This window comes from Ovis aries, chromosome 1, assembly GCF_016772045.2.
Source record: "Ovis aries strain OAR_USU_Benz2616 breed Rambouillet chromosome 1, ARS-UI_Ramb_v3.0, whole genome shotgun sequence".
NCBI lineage: Eukaryota > Metazoa > Chordata > Mammalia > Artiodactyla > Bovidae > Ovis > Ovis aries.
This window is the reverse complement of record NC_056054.1, coordinates 201,750,608-201,768,471: the sequence shown is the minus strand read 5'-3', so window position 1 is coordinate 201,768,471 and position 17,864 is coordinate 201,750,608. Positions and strand designations below refer to the sequence as shown.

General features: G+C 46.6%; 1 protein-coding gene across 3 annotated transcripts in view; it reads right to left on the bottom strand.

Annotated features, from left to right (window-relative positions):
* The window catches only part of DGKG (diacylglycerol kinase gamma), a 226,178-nt gene that overhangs the window by 113,440 nt on the left and 94,874 nt on the right, over window positions 1-17,864 (bottom strand). For 2 of the 3 annotated variants that reach the window (XM_004003065.5, XM_042233457.1), the window contains exons 8-14: window positions 14,655-14,729; window positions 13,849-13,971; window positions 9,187-9,304; window positions 7,576-7,661; window positions 4,233-4,349; window positions 3,140-3,232; window positions 1,494-1,553 (exon numbers count right to left, since the gene is read on the bottom strand). In XM_004003065.5, coding sequence (XP_004003114.1) covers window positions 1,494-1,553; window positions 3,140-3,232; window positions 4,233-4,349; window positions 7,576-7,661; window positions 9,187-9,304; window positions 13,849-13,971; window positions 14,655-14,729 — 672 coding nt within the window. The remainder of the gene's footprint in view (window positions 1-1,493; window positions 1,554-3,139; window positions 3,233-4,232; window positions 4,350-7,575; window positions 7,662-9,186; window positions 9,305-13,848; window positions 13,972-14,654; window positions 14,730-17,864) is intronic. The other variant, XM_004003066.5, reaches the window with a different exon arrangement.

Here is a 17,864-nt window from a genome sequence, read left to right as displayed (position 1 = left end):
AAAGTGTTAGCCACTTAGTCTTGTCTGATGCTTTGTGACCACATAGAGTGTAGCACACCAGGCTCCCCTGTCCATGTGATTCTCTAGGCGAGAATACTGGAGTGGGTAGCCATTCCCTTCTCCAGGGTATCTTCCTGGCCGAGGGATCGAACCTGGGTCTCCTGCATTGCAGGCAGATTCTTTATCATCTAAGCACCAGGGAAGCCCAAATGTCTCAAAACATCAACTGGATATTAAATGTCTCAAGAGCAGGGTGGGAGTGTGTATAACCCTCCTACCAAGTATCCCGTTGCCCCAGAGACAAGTATACTCAGTAAATACTTGTAGCTTCAGCAGAAAGATACACTGATACAGAGGAGCAGCGCTGCTCCATAGTCACTGTCTTATGCCTACTTTTCTATATCTCAAGCCAAAAATTCAGCAAACCCAGTGCCAGATAAGTTGAAATGGACAGCAACATTCTTTACAAATTTTAGGAATTTTTCATCTGCCAAGGGTGATTATTTGTGTGGTACCCAGAAGCATCTTGGAGACTGAGAAGTAAGTCTTTACCTCTGGGGGTGATATTCAGAATGCTGAACAACCTGCATAGCATGGACACTGTCCAATCAGAACAGATACAGGACAAGCAGATAGATGCCAGCTGTGAACTGACATAGCTGCGCTGTGCAAGTGCTCCATCTGACTTTCTCCCCTTCAAGGTGTCTAGAGCTTTCCCGCATCAAGCTTCTGGCATCACTGTGCCTTATGTTTTATACTCATCTACAAGTTCTCATTGAATCTTGGAGCATCTCTGGGAGGTGGGCAATTTATGTTTTATACTCATCTACAAGTTCTCATTGAATCTTGGAGCATCTCTGGGAGGTGGGCAATGCAGGGATATGCTATGTGCCTTTTCAAACAAGGAAACTTAAGGGTCAGAGGGAGAGGAAGAGGCCCCAGTGTTCTTTCTTTTCCTGTTTCTCATTCCACCTCACCAGGCTGCCTTTTCTGCATTCCCTGGCTCTTCGTGAAAGGCACAGAGAGAAGTTCACTGGTGAATCCAACTTAAAAAAAAACAAAAAAACTGAGTTCTTAAATACACATTTAAGGATGAAGGAGAACTTTTGGATCTATTTAACTCTTTTGGCAGATCACATTCTGGAGACAGCTTGGCAGTCTTGGAAAACCCAATTGTCTATTTTTAGGCCACATTCTTGTTATTATTCAGGGGGTATGCACACTGAAGTTTCATGCAATGTGTTCCTTAAAAGGTGATAAAGCCAGTGTGGCCAGCTACGGGATCAACCAACCTCCCTTTGCACCTCTTGCCTACAGCGTGGCGGCCAAAGGTAACCCCAGAGACTGGAAATCCAGTGTCTTCTGCGATATAATCGATCAGATAAGAAGGCAGATGTTAAGATGTGTTTCTCTAGAACTCAAATCCTGTCCTCCCCTCCACAACCTTGGACCAGCTTAGAAGGAATGAACAGACTCAGGGTTTGCTGAGGTACCTGCATGACAAGTTCACCCTTGGCTGACACGCTGCCATCAGACTTCCCATCTGGCCTGTCCTGTGAAAAGAGGAAAGACAAGCATCCTTTGAAAAAAATATGCCTGCTGCAAAAAAAGAAATCAAAAGAAAAACAAATGGTTAATATAAAGAAAGAGAATAGGAAACCAGTATAGCATAGGATGGAGTCTTCAAAGTGGGGCTTTGAACCAAAACAAAGAAATGCTCCCTTTGGGTTCCTCAAAGACTCTCCAGGCCTTTGTCATCACTTGCCCTGACTTTGACTTCGAGACACTAGAAAGAACACAGTGTTTCAGAGGAAACACTGAAATGGGCAGAAATCTACTCTGTTGATTTAGAAGCTTGATCTCTGAGAAGCAAGGCCTGAGATCTGGTTTCTATGCTTAGCACTACCTAAATGATACGACACTAAGTCATCTTTCCGGTTTTGTTTTTTCTTCAATGTTTATTATTCATCTTATTGAAGTTTATGTCACATACAGTAAGATGCTCAAATCTAAACCTACAGTTCTATGAATTTCTGCGTATGTACCTGCCCTTGTCATACTGCATCTTTTGGTATCATTCTGTTGTGACTCCTGATGCCACACTGACTTTGCCTGGCTTTTGAGTCTCATATAGATGGAATCATATACCATGTCTTTTGAGTCCAACTTCTTTTGTTCAGCATTATATTTTTGGGATTACCCATATTTTTGCATCAAAGCATGGCTCTTTTCCATTGCGATACAGTATTATTGAATCTGCCTCAACTTATTAATCTGTTCTTGTCAGTGGTCATTAAGCTTGTTTCCAGTGCTTAACTGTTATGAATAAAGTTGATAGGAACATTCTTGTGCATGTCTTATGGTGGAATAAATGCTTGTATTTCTCAGATAGACAGGAGGGGACTTGTTGAGTCATAAAGTTTGTGTAACTCCAACTTAGTAGATACTGCCAAATGGTTTTTGAAAGTGTTTTTTTTTTTTTCCCATCAATTTTTAATGAGAAAGAAGATGCTCAAGTAAAGGGTGAAATGTGAGGAGTCAGTGATCCTCAGCCACATCTCTAAGATGAAAAGAGAACAATTTAAGGTCTTTGGTACTTGATTTGAAAAAAGGGTCTTCAACACAGGAGACAGAAAGAATTTCAGATGGGGACAACTGGAGTTTAATTTTGCAGCTTTCATTTCCAGGATGAGGCTGTGACACCCTTGGAAATCTTCAAGACACTGGGAAGTCCATGTTTGGACACAGCAGAGAGGGAGACAGAGATAAGGGAGGCCTGGGAAGCCTCGCTGTGCACGGGTGGTGACTGGGGTTCCTTGAGCTATGATCTGCCTGCAAGGTGCTGGGAACGAAGAATGTGCTTTTCTTGCTGGGCCAGGTCAGAGCATTTTGGGTGGTGGTGGTCGGGACTGCTTCAGCCTGGGAAGTTTTCTCTGGCAACCTGACTGTGCAGCACTGACCTCTCTTCAACTTGTGCTGAAAACACAAATCCTAAGAGTTGTTGAGGGAGCCCGCAGAGGGATGTAAATGTCTAAATGCTCCTGCATCTGAAATGTGAGCTGGGGTTGCCCGGGGCGGGGGGTGGTGGAGGTGGGTGGGGGGTGGAGACAGAGCCCTGTGGTTGGGAGGCAACACTTACCCGGGTAATGGGGCATATTGATGTGGGCAGCAAAATATGGTCTCGGAGCTCTCCACCATCACACAGGGTTGACAATTCACACTTGCGGTGAAACTGGAGGGGAAAAATGAAGACGAGAGTGAGTGAAAGTGTTCAAGGAAATGTCAAGTATGAGAGGCTAGAAGCTTCCTAGGGAGGCAAGTTGTCTAGGGCGCCTTCCAACCCTGATGCACTGCCGCTTTGGCAGTGTAGCTTAGACAGTGCGTGTGTTCGCATGTGTGGTATGTGCTTAGGGATGCCAAGCCTGCCGTGGGCAGAGAAAGGAGACCCAGCGCTGCCCGTGGCAGTGGGAGCGAAGTGGTCCCAGGCAGACTTGTGGGCCGTCAGTGTGGCAGCCGCATGGGGATGCCCGAGGCCCCCTTGGTTGTTTGCTCCCTAGGCACTGAGACACTGGTAGGAAGGAGATCTTGTTGAAGAAACTCATGAGACGCTGGAAGTAAACCCCATGGCTCAACCTCTGTTTTCAGAGTTCTGCAATCTGATCTGGAGGTATGTCCTTTTTATGACACCTGGGGGTAAAGGGGACAAGATGCAGCACCGAGTCCGCTGTGGAAGGCAGGTCAGGCAGCTCTGGGTGTCCAGGATGGACGTGGACGTTTGCTGCGGCTGGGGGGCACAGGTCTCTGGCCCACGCAGTGGGGCTGCTATCAGCACTGCGGCTTCCTCTGACACAGTGATTCTGGTGTCTGATTCTTCTCTCACTCTGTCAATGCCCGTGGCCCAGCCAATACCCAGGAGAAGGAAGCTAATGGTCCAGCCTGCTGTTCTCAGCTGCCTGGTCACAGACAGCAGACTGGCCAGCATCATCTTAAGCAGACCTGGGTGGGGGTGGGGGGACACCCTCTCTCTGCACAGTTTGATGATTTAGTGGAGGCAATTAGACTTTGGGCACTGGCAGCGGCTCTGGGTGCCCCCTCCAGCCTTGCCCATGGAGCTCTGCTCACGCCCCCTGGCAAGATGTCCACTGCTGCCTGGCTGCAGCTTGAGCAAAAAAAAAAAAAAAAAACCAAAACCACACTGAAAAGAAGCAGGGCTGCCCTGGGCGCCAACCCACCGTCATCCGGCACCACACGCAGTGCCGCGCGGTGACACTCTGGTAGCACTTGATACTTTTGTGGCACCGGTCACACTTGACGGAGGAGTTCCCTTCCACCCATGCGTGCTGCATCACCTGCAGGAGGGAAGGGAAGGATACCAGGGAAGGCTGCAGACCCACAGCCCAGCGCCCTGGGCCTGAGGAGGTCTGGGAAGGGAACAGGGATGGGGAGGCCAGAGGGCTGGTTCCTGTTTAGCGGGCACTGGGCAGCTTAGCTGAATTGCACAGGGTGGTCTCTCCCTACCTAATCACTATCACTCTAATCAAGCTGGATGAAAGCCACTTTGCCTGCTTTTTGAACAGTCCATCTCCCGGCAGTTAAGCCTCTGAGCAGTGCCTCGTCTGGCAGTCCATCTGCCTGTCTTGCAGACCTCTTTGCAAAGGGATGTGCTTGCGAGCGCTCTCTTTTGGAAGGCTGCTCTGTGCAGGGAAACACAGGAGGGTGTGGTCTGCAGACCAAGCTGGTGAGAGTCACTGATCTTCCACTTTATAGCACGGTGACCTTTGCCCAGTTCCTGGACCTCTCTGAGTCTCAGGTCCTTCATCTGTAGAAACTGGCATAATAAGCCCTACCCCTGGGCTTGCGGGGAGAATTAAAGGAGCCAGCCTATTTGGAAGGGCCTTCCTAGTACAGCCCTGGGCCTTGGGAGGTACTCTGATCAGGAACTCCCTTTGCCCTTCTTGCTTCTATGGGCTGGTGTGTCTCAACCTTAGCAGCCCCTTAAGACCACCTGGGGAGTTTCTAGAAGTCCTAATGCCCAGCCCTCACTCCAAGTCAAGTAAATTAAAGTCCCTGAGGATAAGGCCCATCATTAGTTTGTTTTAAAGCCCCCTGAGTGCAGCCCAGGGTGAGAAGCACTCTGTAAGGAAGTTAGAGAGAAAGCCCAGAGGAATTAGTGTGGGTCATCAGCTAGTGGCTTTCACATCTTTTTCCTGCAGAGCTGGTTGTTACCTGCTTCTTGGCCAGGACCTGCTTCTAGAGCAGCCCAGGAACCTGGGAAACAGGCGGGCACGTATGTGTATGCATGCGACTGTAAGTGCAAAGTAACCATGATGCCAAATTCTGGGGGGGCTGAGCACTCAGTTAAGCACCCCAGGAATTCTACAGAACTTCTAAAAACTGTTCTCTACTAGGGCACCCTGAATAGCAGAAGGCGTGGCTATGGACTCTGGGGAAATGTGGGGGCATAGCCTGAAGTGCCAACAACAAGCACAATATTAAAAACACATGGACTATTTGCCTGACACCGTCCATGTTTGTATTAGATAAAAGTTTTAAATTACTTATCAGTTAAGTTACTGTGTCCTCCTCCCAAAAGGTTTTTGGTAAAACTGTTGCTCTAAGCGTCCCGTTTACTTTGTGGTTTCTCACCTGCCGTTCACCCCTGAGGAAGTAAAGAACTCGGTTTCCTAATCAGCCTGTCACCAACATGGTCACAATTAATTTGCTCCAAGATTATTACTATTTCCATTATATATAGAAAAAAAAAATGAGGCTTCAGAGAGGTTAAGTGACTGGTCCTAGGTTCCCAGGCTGAGAAGTGGCCAAGCAGGGACTCAGGGCCAGGTCTCCTGACTCCAAGTCCATGGGACGTTCCCAACACCACGTTGCCTTCTCCCTCCTCTTCTGGGATCAGAAGAGATAGTGAAGGACTTGGGCTGCCCCTGGAGTCTCAGAAAGCCAGGAATGTGCCCTAGTGGTCTCCCTCTATTCCGAGTGTGGCAGTGCAGAGTGCAGGCTCAGGGCCTGAGCCCAGGAGGCGCATCGTATGTCCTGGTGAAAGGCGTGGGCATGGAAAGGCGTGTGCATGGGCATGGTGCGGGAGGAGCAGACAAGAGGCCACGTGGTGCCTCGCAGGCATGCATGCGTGTCCCTGGAGGCACCCTTCTCTCTCAGACTCCTTCTGCGGATGGCTGGAGACTACTCCCGCCTGCTCATCATCTCCTGACTCAGATTCCTTAATGGGCTCTTCCCTCTGCAATAACTCTGAGTGTCCTTCCCCTGCTAATTTGAAGAAGTGTCTATTTCCAGACTCAGTGAATGGCACCCCTACATGGCCACCTTAGAAACATGGTAGCCACTGCCAACCTCCTTTCCTCGCTCATTCCTTACACCACTGCCACCAAGTCCTGGTGGTAGGACCTCCAAATTATCTCTCAAACTCTCCCCTCTCCCTTTAAGTCCTTTTTCTCTGCCAGTGAGACAGTCAGAACACTCAACAGCTGGCGTGACTGGGGGGCAGTCACTTAGCACAGACACAGCACAGAAGGCGAGCACAGACCCAACCCAGGCAGGCCCTCAGCAGCCCTATCTTGCCTGAACTGTTGGACGGGTTTGCCCCTCTTGGATCTGATCTCTTTCCGGAACCACAGTCAGAGCGTGTGTGCATGCTCAGTTATTTTAGTCATGTCCAGCTCGGTGACCCCTTAGACTGTAGCCCGCCAGGCTCCTCTGTCCATGGGGTTCTTCAGGCAAGAATACCGGAGTGGGTTGCTATGACCTCCTCCAGGGGATATTCCTGGCCCAGGGATCAAACCTGCATCTCTTACATCTACCTGCATTGGCAGGTGGGTTCTTTATCCCGAGTACCAGCAGTGACCCTAATTTGCAAACCCAATCATCTCTTCACATGCTCAAAATTCTTTAGCAGTCCCTTAGCTACTTATGAACCTCCTTCCCAGCTCCTCAGCCTGGATCTCCCCAGTCCAGAGCACATCGCCTGCCTTTCCCTCTGACCCTCCTCTATGCCAGTCACACTAAACCAGCTACAGACCCCAGAATAAGCCATGTATCCATGCCTTCACTCTTGAGGTTTCTCCAGCCCAGAGCGCCTTGTCCTCCTCAATTCCTTGTGAAATCCTACTGACTTGGGTTCAAGACACAACTCAAATGCCACTTGTTTTTTTTTTGGTGAAAGCTTCCTTGTTCGTCTCTTCTCCCTTCCCTCCGCCCCCATGCCTCAACTGTAAGTCCCACACAGTGCGATCACTACCACGCTGCTCGCTACATTATGCTCTGCTTATGTGTCTGCCTCCTCCCACTAGACTGCATGGCTCCCCAGGCTGAGGACCACCTTATGACCCTCATATCCTCTGGAACAGGGCCTGGCAAAGGGTGGGTGGGTACTAGGGAGATGCTGAATGGATTGATGGATGGACAAGATGGTTTCAGCGTGGTCCTCGAGGCAGAGAAGGGACAGGATAAAGCTCCCAAAGTCCCTTCCTGTCCAGGAATCTGTGGAGATGGATATGTTGCCCGGGACACAGCATGCAGTAGAACAAGGCAACTGGTATCACCAACCTCGCCCCTTTTGGTTTTGGAGTTCGTTTTGATACACGCAGGAATGTTTTTGGATACACAGCGTTCGTGGACAGTGTATTTACAGTCTGCAAAATAAATGAATAAATAAATAAGAATAGTGCCTGTGAGTGACCACCTAGGGAAGGTCAGCCATCCTCTTCCCCACTAGCTGAGGCCCAGGCCTCCCTCCATGGGGCAGGGGACACGTGGAGCTGGCCTTGCCAACTGGAAATTCAAGTCCCCAGTTATTCACTGACAGGAATCCATGGTTATCTCCCAGACATGCTTCTACACCCTCCACCCCGCCCACTGGCTTTCACTGGTGAACACAGCAGGAAAACATCCCTTAAAGGGAATGTGAGGTGTCACCCTGGCTATGCCAACAACACAGTATTGAATGTTGGGATGTTGGGGAGTGGAGAGCAAGGCCAGGGTCTCTCTAACTGCAGATAGGCAGACCTGGGCCTGAATTCTGGCTCTGCCCTTTGTAACTACCCACATGATCTAGGGTATGTGCCTTCACAGCTCTGAAATTCAGAGTGTTCTATAAGATGGGAATAAAATTAGCTTTTACTTTGGGGAGCTTTTGCAGCATTAAATGACTTGTATAAAGCACCACTTGTGCAAGTCAGAATAGCTATTCCACAAATTTATTGTTGTTACTACTTACTATTATGCCACAGGCCTAGAACCTGCTAGGAATGAGGCTGGGTCTATGAAAACTGCGTGAGAGCCAGATATGAGAGGGTGCTGGAAAGACAGGAGGCCCCTTCTTATGCCTGCTGATGCTTGTTCAAGGGACACTGGGCCCAGCTCTGCTACAATGTCTTTTGTGGTGGAGGTTGCCTGCTGCCTGGCTCCCACGTACATGGCAGATAAAACAGTTTGGTGACCCACACCATACCCAAGGGCCCTCCCCACAGCATCAGGTCCCCGGCCCCTGGAGGGTTCAGGCTGAGTGCTTGCTGTCTGCATCCTGAGGTTGGGGTGGGGGCAGGCAGGATTCTGCACCCATACACCCAGGGCCTTGCAAAGCCTTCCTGTTGCAGCCCTGCCCCTCTCTTCCTGTCCCCCAAATTCACATGCATTCCGCTATCACCCCTTCTCTCTTCCTTCCCCTCCATCTTTTTCTTCTGCTCTCTTTTCCAGGCTCCCTCCCTCCTTTCTCATGTTTTTTTAACTCCTTTCAAGTCTGACTTCACTAAGTGGATTATAAAGTACAACAAATGGGTAATTTTAATTTCTATTGTATTTATGAATATTAATTTAATTAAAAAAACCCTCAGGTTCTTCTGACCATGCAAACATTCACTAGCAAAACGCAACTCAAATTAATATGAGATGTTTTTTAGTTACCTGTGAATTTTAATAACTTTTTTCTAGGGAGTCAGTGGCTCATGACATAACTCCAGCAGACTAATATTCGTCCATTTGATATGGGTTGAATAAGAATAGGACATGGAGGTCTTGTTAAATTTCCTGCTGTGGGAAGAATATGGCAGGTCCCTCAAGCTAGGAAGGAGAGATGCCTAAACCTTCCTGGGACTGGCTCAACCATGTGCAGAGCAAGCCAGTTCCTGGCAAAAAAGGGTTTGAAGGAAGTTTACTCACAAATGCAGCAGAGGCCTTGCTTCCGAACACCCATGAGCATGACGTGGCAGAAGTTGCAGTAGGTTGGTTTCTTGAAGTGCTTCAGGGTCCAGGCGTGCTTCCCATCCCCCTTGGAGCCCTGAGGGGACAGCAATTTCGGAATGCGATGCTCAGCAGGAAGCCCCACTTTCTCTACAGAGTTTCTTCTCATATTTGGAAGATGAATTATTTAATTTACTGATATAAATACTCTGAATAGAAATGCAAATAAAAACAAAATCCTTTGTGTGTGTATGTGTGTATGTTCTAAAATAAGCAAAAATTAAAAATTAGGACTGAATGGAGTATGTGTGTGGGAGATAAATTTAGCCCTCTCCTGCATGGCTGGTGGAGTAGAAATCAGAACAAACTAACTTAGTTATTTTTCTCTTAACTTCGTCCTTTCTTTTTTCAATCATTTATCTATTATCTGTCAAGCATCTATTTATTATGTCAATCACCTATTATTTATCAATTGTCTATTATCCATCAATCACCTATCATTTATCAACCATCTTATCTATCCATCTATCCATTCATCCATCCATTTCTCTATCTAAAGGTCCTTTAAATGTTTATAACTTTCTACTTACAAATTTCCTTTCCTGGATTCTATCCTAAATAGATTTTTGAAAGATATATGAGCATTTTTGTGCTCTATCAGATGTTGAGCCCAGAATTATTTAAAATAACAAAAAACTGAAAATATCCTAAAGCCCTCAAAAATGACCAAAAGGTTTGCGGTACATCTCTGTGATTTAATGTTAAGTGGCCATCAAAAAGATACTGATAAGAACCTTGGATGGCTTGGGAATGTGCTCATGATACTAAGTGCTAAGACAAAAAAGCAGAACACAAATTTGATGACATATTATGATCTCGGTTTTATATGATACATTGGATGGGAAAAAAAAAGTGACCAAATTGTTAACAGAGGTTAGCTATAGCTAACAACACTACAGATTTATTTTATTCTCTAATTTCTACTTTCTCTGTATTTATCAAATTTTTTATAGTCAGGAGGTACTAGTTTTATAATCAGGAAAAATTTAGCTTAGTAAGAATACTGTACTCTCCTCAAACTTTCTGTACGTAGAAAAAAATAACAAAGAGACAGAGAGGGTTAAATCCTTTCCCCCTGGCTTGGCTCAGAAGCAAATTCATCCTTATCTACCAGATAAGCCAAGCTTGACAAAATCACAACACCTTCTAGCCCCTGGGAGCACAGCCTCACTGGAGACTGTGGTTTCAGGAGCATCCCTCCACATAGTGTCCTTGGACTTTTGTCATAGACTCCATCAAAAAAGTAACGCTCTTGGGCTGATCTTAAGGGTAGTAAAAAAAAAAAAGTACTGTAAGCTCATAACGATCGAGTCAGGTACACGGAGTCCAGCGTGCTGGACTGACTTACTTCTGGCCCCTCTGGTTTGGGCTGGCCATAGTGGCCAGACTTATTCCTGTGCTCGACTCCTCTGTTAACGGTCTCCAGAGAAGCCCATGTGCCTTTTCAAATGCTGGTCTCCTCCTGGGGCCAGAACATGCTTTTTTCTTCTTACCACCTCAGAACCCTGCTTCTTCCAAAACCCGAGTTTTATAGAATTAAAGCCTTTTCATCTAATGGTTTCTACTTTAGTAAATGGGTTCATTAATTGATTAAATGATTCATTAAAAGACAGATTCATTCATTCTTTTGACAAACATTGACCACAAGGGATTATTATAAAAACGAATTGAAATATAAGTGAAGCTCCTAATCCAGTGCCTGACACATTGTAAATGAACACTTTTATTCTTACTCTGCACTAGGAGTAGGGAACATAACAGTAAAGAGTGTTTTCCTACATGAGAGGAGGTAGATTTATACCTATTCTAGAAACGATGAAGCAGAGACTCATGGAAGTCAGATAAACAGCCCAAGACCACACAAATATTAAGTGACTGAGCCAAGCCAGGGGTCATAATGGCTTCCAAATCCATGTTTCTTCTTGTATCTCCACCAACCAGGGTTTTCCTTCACTGACAAAAGGGAAATTACAGTATTCTTAGCAGACCCAGCCCGAAGGACTGTCACCTGACCTAAAAATGCCTTCATGAGCAAAATTAATTAGCTGACTCTCCCTTTCTCAGATACTGTTTTCACAGATACAGGGTAAGAATCAAAAGGACCTTGACTTGGAAAAAGTAACATTTCTGCTTGGGTTATAGCGCCATCATGTGGCTCTTTCATTTTTGCACATTGGAGGCTGCAGTGTTTGGGAGTCCTGCACACCAGGTTTTATGCTGCGCCTACAGCTCCTTGGAGACAGACTGTTTCTCATTTATCCCATTCAGAGATCTCCAGACTTTTCAGTGGCAATAAGCGGGTTTTGATAAAAGCCAAACAAGCACTGTGACTTACAAGACATCGAGGAATGTTTTCCCTAGAACCCCTATTATTAAGTGTAAAAACATACAACGTAGTGCGTATTTTCAAATGAACACATAAAACTTTTGATTCATGAAAACCAAATGCACTTTTGCTTTTTGTTTGCATTATTCCTGATGTAAAGTATGGTTTTCTACAAGGTTCATTTCGCATCGGGGGGAGACCCTGGGGAGAACGTTGGAGAAATGATGTCTCTCCCTCTTCCAGCCATAAAAAGTGGAACCCCTCTAAACAAAGAGTTGGTGGCACCTTGGGCTCAGCAAGTCCCATCTAAGAAATAGAACTAGAAATGGGTTCTTTGTGATTAAAATGTCCCATCTCTATTCTTATGTTTTAGAGAAAAGGAGGAGAAGGCAATGGCACCCCACTCCAGTACTCTTGCCTGGAAAATCCCATGGGCAGAGAAGCCTGGTAGGCTGCAGTCCACGGGGTCGCTAAGAGTCGGACACGACTGAGCGACTTCACTTTCACTTTCCACTTTCATGCATTGGAGAAGGAAATGGCAACCCACTCCAGTGTTCTTGCCTGGAGAATCCCAGGGACGGGGGAGCCTGGTGGGCTGCCGTCTATGGGGTCGCACAGAGTCGGACACAACTGAAGCGACTTAGCAGCAGTAGCAGCAGAGAAAAGGAAAAAGAAAAACAAAACAAAATCCCAAAATTGGTGTGTTAGAACAATACTCGAGCAGAACACCTACTTTGATTCAGGTATCATCTTGAACCTTAACAGCAGAAAGTATACCATACATATCTGGGCTCCCCCAGGTCCTAGCTCACGTGGGTTCGTGCACACAGTAGAGGCTCATCACTGCATGAGAAATGTCCTGTTACTGAATATGGAAGATGGGCTCTGGTACTAATTAGGTGTGTGACCGACCGCAAGCGCCTTTACTTCTCTAGTCCTCAGTATAAAAAACAAAAGGGATGGACCAGGGATCACCAAATTCTCTTCTAGCTCTGACCTTCCAGGGTTCTAAGGATAAAGGAGTTCCTGGTTCATTGATTTCTATTAGTACACGGAAAGACCTAAACATGCTGTGAGATAATTGCAGGATTCTTAGTCCTGAATGCAGAACTGTCAGATGAACATTTCACAGGCCACAATGTCAGCTAGAGGCCAACCTAGCTGAACCTTCTCTTCTGTCCCCTCTATGCCATTTCAGTAATCTCAAACAGGTGTTGTTTACAGCCCATGTGGCTGCACTGGTGAATGCTAATACTGCCATTTTCACTCCTGGTTCTAACCTTCCCTACCTCATGTATGGAAGCTACTTTTCATGGTAAATAAGCAGACCAGGTCAGATGCCAGTGCTTCACATAAATATTGGGAGGTTCCTCTAACACACCCTGAACTTTCTTTCGCGTCGGTTTTTGATCAAGCTCTTCTGCCTGTAAACTCTCTTCCACCAGCCAAACCATACCCATTATTGAGAACCAGATCAAATATCATTTCACTTGATCTTTATCTCAAGAATGGGGTATCAAAATCCCATGCATCCCTCAGAGTCAGGGCAAAGTTTCTTCCACTGGTCTCACTCTTAAGTGTGGGGTGTTCAAAAGTGCAGGTTCTTTAGAGTCAGGTACCCCACAGACGGCAGCCCACCAGGCTCCCCCGTCCCTGGGACTCTCCAGGCAAGAACACTGGAGTGGGTTGCCATTTCCTTCTCCAGCACATAAATGCTGGCTCCTCTTTTTCATCTTCAGACTCAGAATCTCCAATTTTCCATCTGTATAAATGGGTAAAAAAATATCTACCTTATCTGGTTATTCTGATTGCTAAATATTATCATTGAACACTCTGCCTCACAACAGATCAGTATTTTTCCTCTCCTTTCCTTCCCTCCCTCCCTGCTTCCCTTCTTTCCCAAACTCTCTCAGCATTTTTACAGCTAATTTTGAGAAAAGATGGAATTCTTCCCTAAAAATTTTTTGTTCTTTGCGTGGCTGAACATAAGTTTCGGGTGGGTGAATATGATATCTGTGTCTCCTCTCAGTCCTCAGGACAGTATCTTTATTTAGTAATAATTCAGTAAATGTCTGTCAAATGAATGAACATATTTCAGGCACTAACAGGTAAAAAAGAGAGGACTTTGGGGCTGGCCTGGAGCATATGAGGTATCCACTGGCAAATCCAGAACAGAAACCAAGGGTATTAACTTCCACATGGAACCTGCTGTTTCTGAAAGGCGAGGGGTCTTGGACCTCACGTGTGCAACTTACAGAGTCGTCCATGCCCAGGAGGACTAGCAGTGGGATGGTGGTCATCCCTCCGTGGACCCACTCCTCAAGAGACACAAAGCCGTCCCGGTCGTAGTCCATGCCTTGTAACATCTCCTTCAGTATCTGCGAATCCGTAGGGCAACAATTGTCCACTTTCACCCTCGGCTTCTCTGCCCACCCCCGCCCTTTGCTTTCTCTTTTGTTCTGAGTTTTCTTGTGTTTTACCCCTTTCTCTCCAATTCAGAGTGAGTAGAGGGCAGTGACAGGAACTGGGGTGAGGGGAACAGAGGTCCCAGCCTGGCTCTTCCCAGACCTGTGTGCCCTTAAGCAAGCCACCTGGACTCTCTGGGCTCTGTTTTTCTGATTTGCCCGTCTGCAAAATAGAACTAGCATTGCTGTGCTTGCAGCCTGGTAGCAAAGATTAGAGAAAATGTATACAAAATGCCAAACATAATATTGGTCTCATGGGAGCCTCCAATGTAATAATTATTATTATCTGATGACTGAGAAAAATCTTTGAATTTCTTTCTAGCACTAAATTCTCTGACCTATGAACTCCTGTTATAAAAATTCAGCTAGGGGGTATTATTAGGTATTATTATTTGAATTAGTCTACGCTCTTCCCTGTTGCCTCTAATTTGTCCTATCAGAGAAGTGGGAGGTCAAGGAGGTGTAGGACCCCAAAGGAGACACCTCTGAGAAGATGAGTCTGGGAGACACTCTACTGTAAACAAAAGTGTTTTTTCAAGTCCCACTCTTATCTTAGAAGCTCACTGGGAAGTCACCCCAGGCTGCTGGAAACTCACAGGCCTTAGCTCCGTGGGATCCCACTCGAGATACTGGGCAATGTGCAGCATCTGGCTGACAATACGATCCATCTCCTAGAAAACACCAAGGAGAGAAACCAACTGAAGATGTGTTTCCAAGAGCAAGAGTCAAAATCAAACCCCGTGGGAAGATGGGCAGGGTGTCGTGTGAGAAGCGGCTGGTACAAAACACTGGCATTTCATCATGAGCTCACTGTTTATTTCTGCTCTTTATTTCTGCCTTGACCACAAAGCTCACAAGAAGCATAGACCGTGGATAAGCCAGAGGTATGCAGAAAGCTCACTGAACACTGACCTTCTCCTAAATCCACCTTCCTTCCCCTATTCTGCACTTTGACTCAGCACAGAAAGCACTCCTGTTTCCTCCTTCTTTGTGATCACAGCTCCTAAAAATACTTACAAACCAAGGCACTTCTTCCCTCCCCCTTTTCCCACACCTCATTCCCACAGCTTTAGCAACTTGGGATTCATCTATACCCCTTGGGGGTCAGTTTCAGTTGGATGTAGGGCCACTGGGTTGGTCCTTTCTCAGGCACTATGATTCAGATTCTTTTTGGCATCTCCTTTGTATCCTTTGTATCAAGTCCAGCCCTGGGTCTGGGACTCCTGAAACAGGAAATTCATGAAGGCTACGCTTCTCTAATGAGTGAGCCTTTTGTTTGGTACCAAGGTCAGGCTCCATCTAAAGCCTCACAGAATTGCTGGATGCTAATGAATCAGTGCCCTGAGAGTCCCACGGAAACACACTGGACTGAGGCAGCATTTGCACAGTTAGGGTACCATCTAGGATATTCATAATGAAGTTATTTGGGGACGCGTGTTGGAGAACTAAAGCAAGGGTTAAAGGTGTTACTTTCACCTGACAGAATGCTGGGTGGGTCAACATAAGCAAGCTAAAACCCAACAGGGATTTTTAACATTGTATTTCATTTAAATTAGAAAATAGCCCTCTGCGAAACTGCAGATGAGGCAGTCGGTGGGGAAAAGGAAGTGGGCAGTAAGGTGGGAACAGAGCCCAGCAGATGTTCCAGTGGCACATCTTGTGAATCTAGCAGGGCTCAAGATTCAATGTGAGCAAACAATGTGATTGTGAACTGGAGAATTAGACTTGGTCTAGAGCTGTGTAAATGGGTGGGCATTTTCAGGAAGCAGAGTGGGCAGATTTCAGGAAGAACGAGTTCTCCTGATATGGATACTTAAGGAATCCTGGAGCGGCAGGTTCAATTCTATGCCATATTTTAAGAATGGCATTGCCAAACTAGAGCTTGACTAGAGTGGGTATTTAAATTTGCTTTACCAGAAATACTGTAGAAATTAGGAAATTGGAGCTTGGAGAAGATTTTAGGGAAGATGTGGTCAGATGTTCAAATACTTGAAGGCCTACTGGGTACAACTGGTACTATGCTGGTCAGCTAGAGAGAGCAGAAATAAGCCGAGGGACAGAGGGAGGGAGGAGTCGAAGGTTGGCCTATTTTGACCTCACCATTGGGCTGGGGGAGGGGAGAGAAGGGCAGAATCGAGTTTTGTACTGAAAATTTCCCTGGTGGACTAGAGGTGGCTTTGATGCCGGAAAGATGCCCTCTCTACCATCATCCTCAGCAATGGACTGGCTGTTTTAAGGTAATAGGTGAATTCTCCATTACTGGGAGTGTTCACAAAGAGGCTGGATATCCAACTGCCAAGGGGTCTTGGTGGGAAGTTGAGGGACAGAACTATTTTGAGACTTGCTTCAGTCCACCAATGGCACCTTCCAAACAGATGCAGAATTTAACCGCTTCTCACCACCTGCAATGCGGCTACCCTAAGGCAAGCCACCTTCATTTGTCTTGCTTATTTTTACAGCCTCCCAACTGGTATCCCTGCCTACGTCCCTACAGTCTAGACTCAACACAGCAGCTAGAGAGACTCTGTGAGGACCTAAGTCAATCATGTCACTCGTCTGCTCAGAAACTGCAATGGTTCTCCACTTCTCCAGAGAAAACCCTTGTAATCACCTTTAAGGCTTGAGAATGCTTTGCAAATATCGTGTCCCTTCTCATTACTTCTCTGACCTCATCTGTTCACCCCTCCTGCTCCACTCATTCTTGCCTCCTCCTTAATCTGCTGATATTCCAGGCACCCCTCAAGGACCTGTGCCCTTGTTGCTCCCTCTGCCTGGGAGGTGATTCCTCATGATTCACTGCCTTCAAATCCTTCAAGTATCTGCTCAGATGTCTTTCCCTCAGGGAGTCCTTCCTTAGCTCCTCCTGCTAAAACTGAAGCTCATCCAATACTTTCTTTCCCTTCTTTATCCTCCTCTGGTGCACATGTGTATTGAACACATAGTTGACTACACTTTGCAGTGTGTGTGTTTTTGTTAAAATGAAAGCAATATGAGGACCTGCATCTCTGTCCATTGGCTCACTGATACATCCCCAGGGCTTAGACCAGCGCCTGACATATATGAGATAATCAATGGGCATTAAACAAATGTTTAAGGGTCCACGATTCTCCAGTGGTCCCCTTGCATGATCCAACCCACAGCACTGAAATAGGGATCCCACTAAGACCATCTGGGGTTGAGAGGGAACCAGATGATGCAGGCGGTCTAGTGGACTGCTTCCCTTTCTTCCTCCCTCTGGGCTGTCTCAGCTCCATGTACTTCAACCTCAGAGCCTTTCTGGAAATGCATCCCATCTCTGACCCTGCCAGTCATGAGAACAGGACCTGATTCTGTCTGCCCTCTCCACTCTCTGCCTTCTTCCTTTTCTGCCCTTCTTCTCACCCTGTGATCCCCACCCTATTCCTGCCTCTTCCTGAGAGAAGGTGGGGGCAAGACTCAGGCTTCCCAGGTTTGATGGGATGGGATGATGTGCTTGGAGAAGATAGGGTGAGACTCCTAGTGTTAGTGCCTAGGATATGAGAAGAAGGCAAGGGTGATGGCCAAGCTCACCAGAAATTACCTGCCTTTCTCCTGTCTTCCTGCCCTGGTCTCGCTGCCTCTCCCCACCGCCTTTCCTCCATGCTTGAACTTCAGTAGGAAACTGAAGGGGGAATTTCTGAACCAACTGGGAAGTTAACTACATTTTACATCTCCCCAATCTTGAGATTTTGCAATTTGGGCTCCTGGAATGAAAAGGCAAGCTGGCATTCACTCTCCTCTGGCCCGGCTCTTTGGATTTTAGAAGGAAGGGGCTTCTATTCATCTCT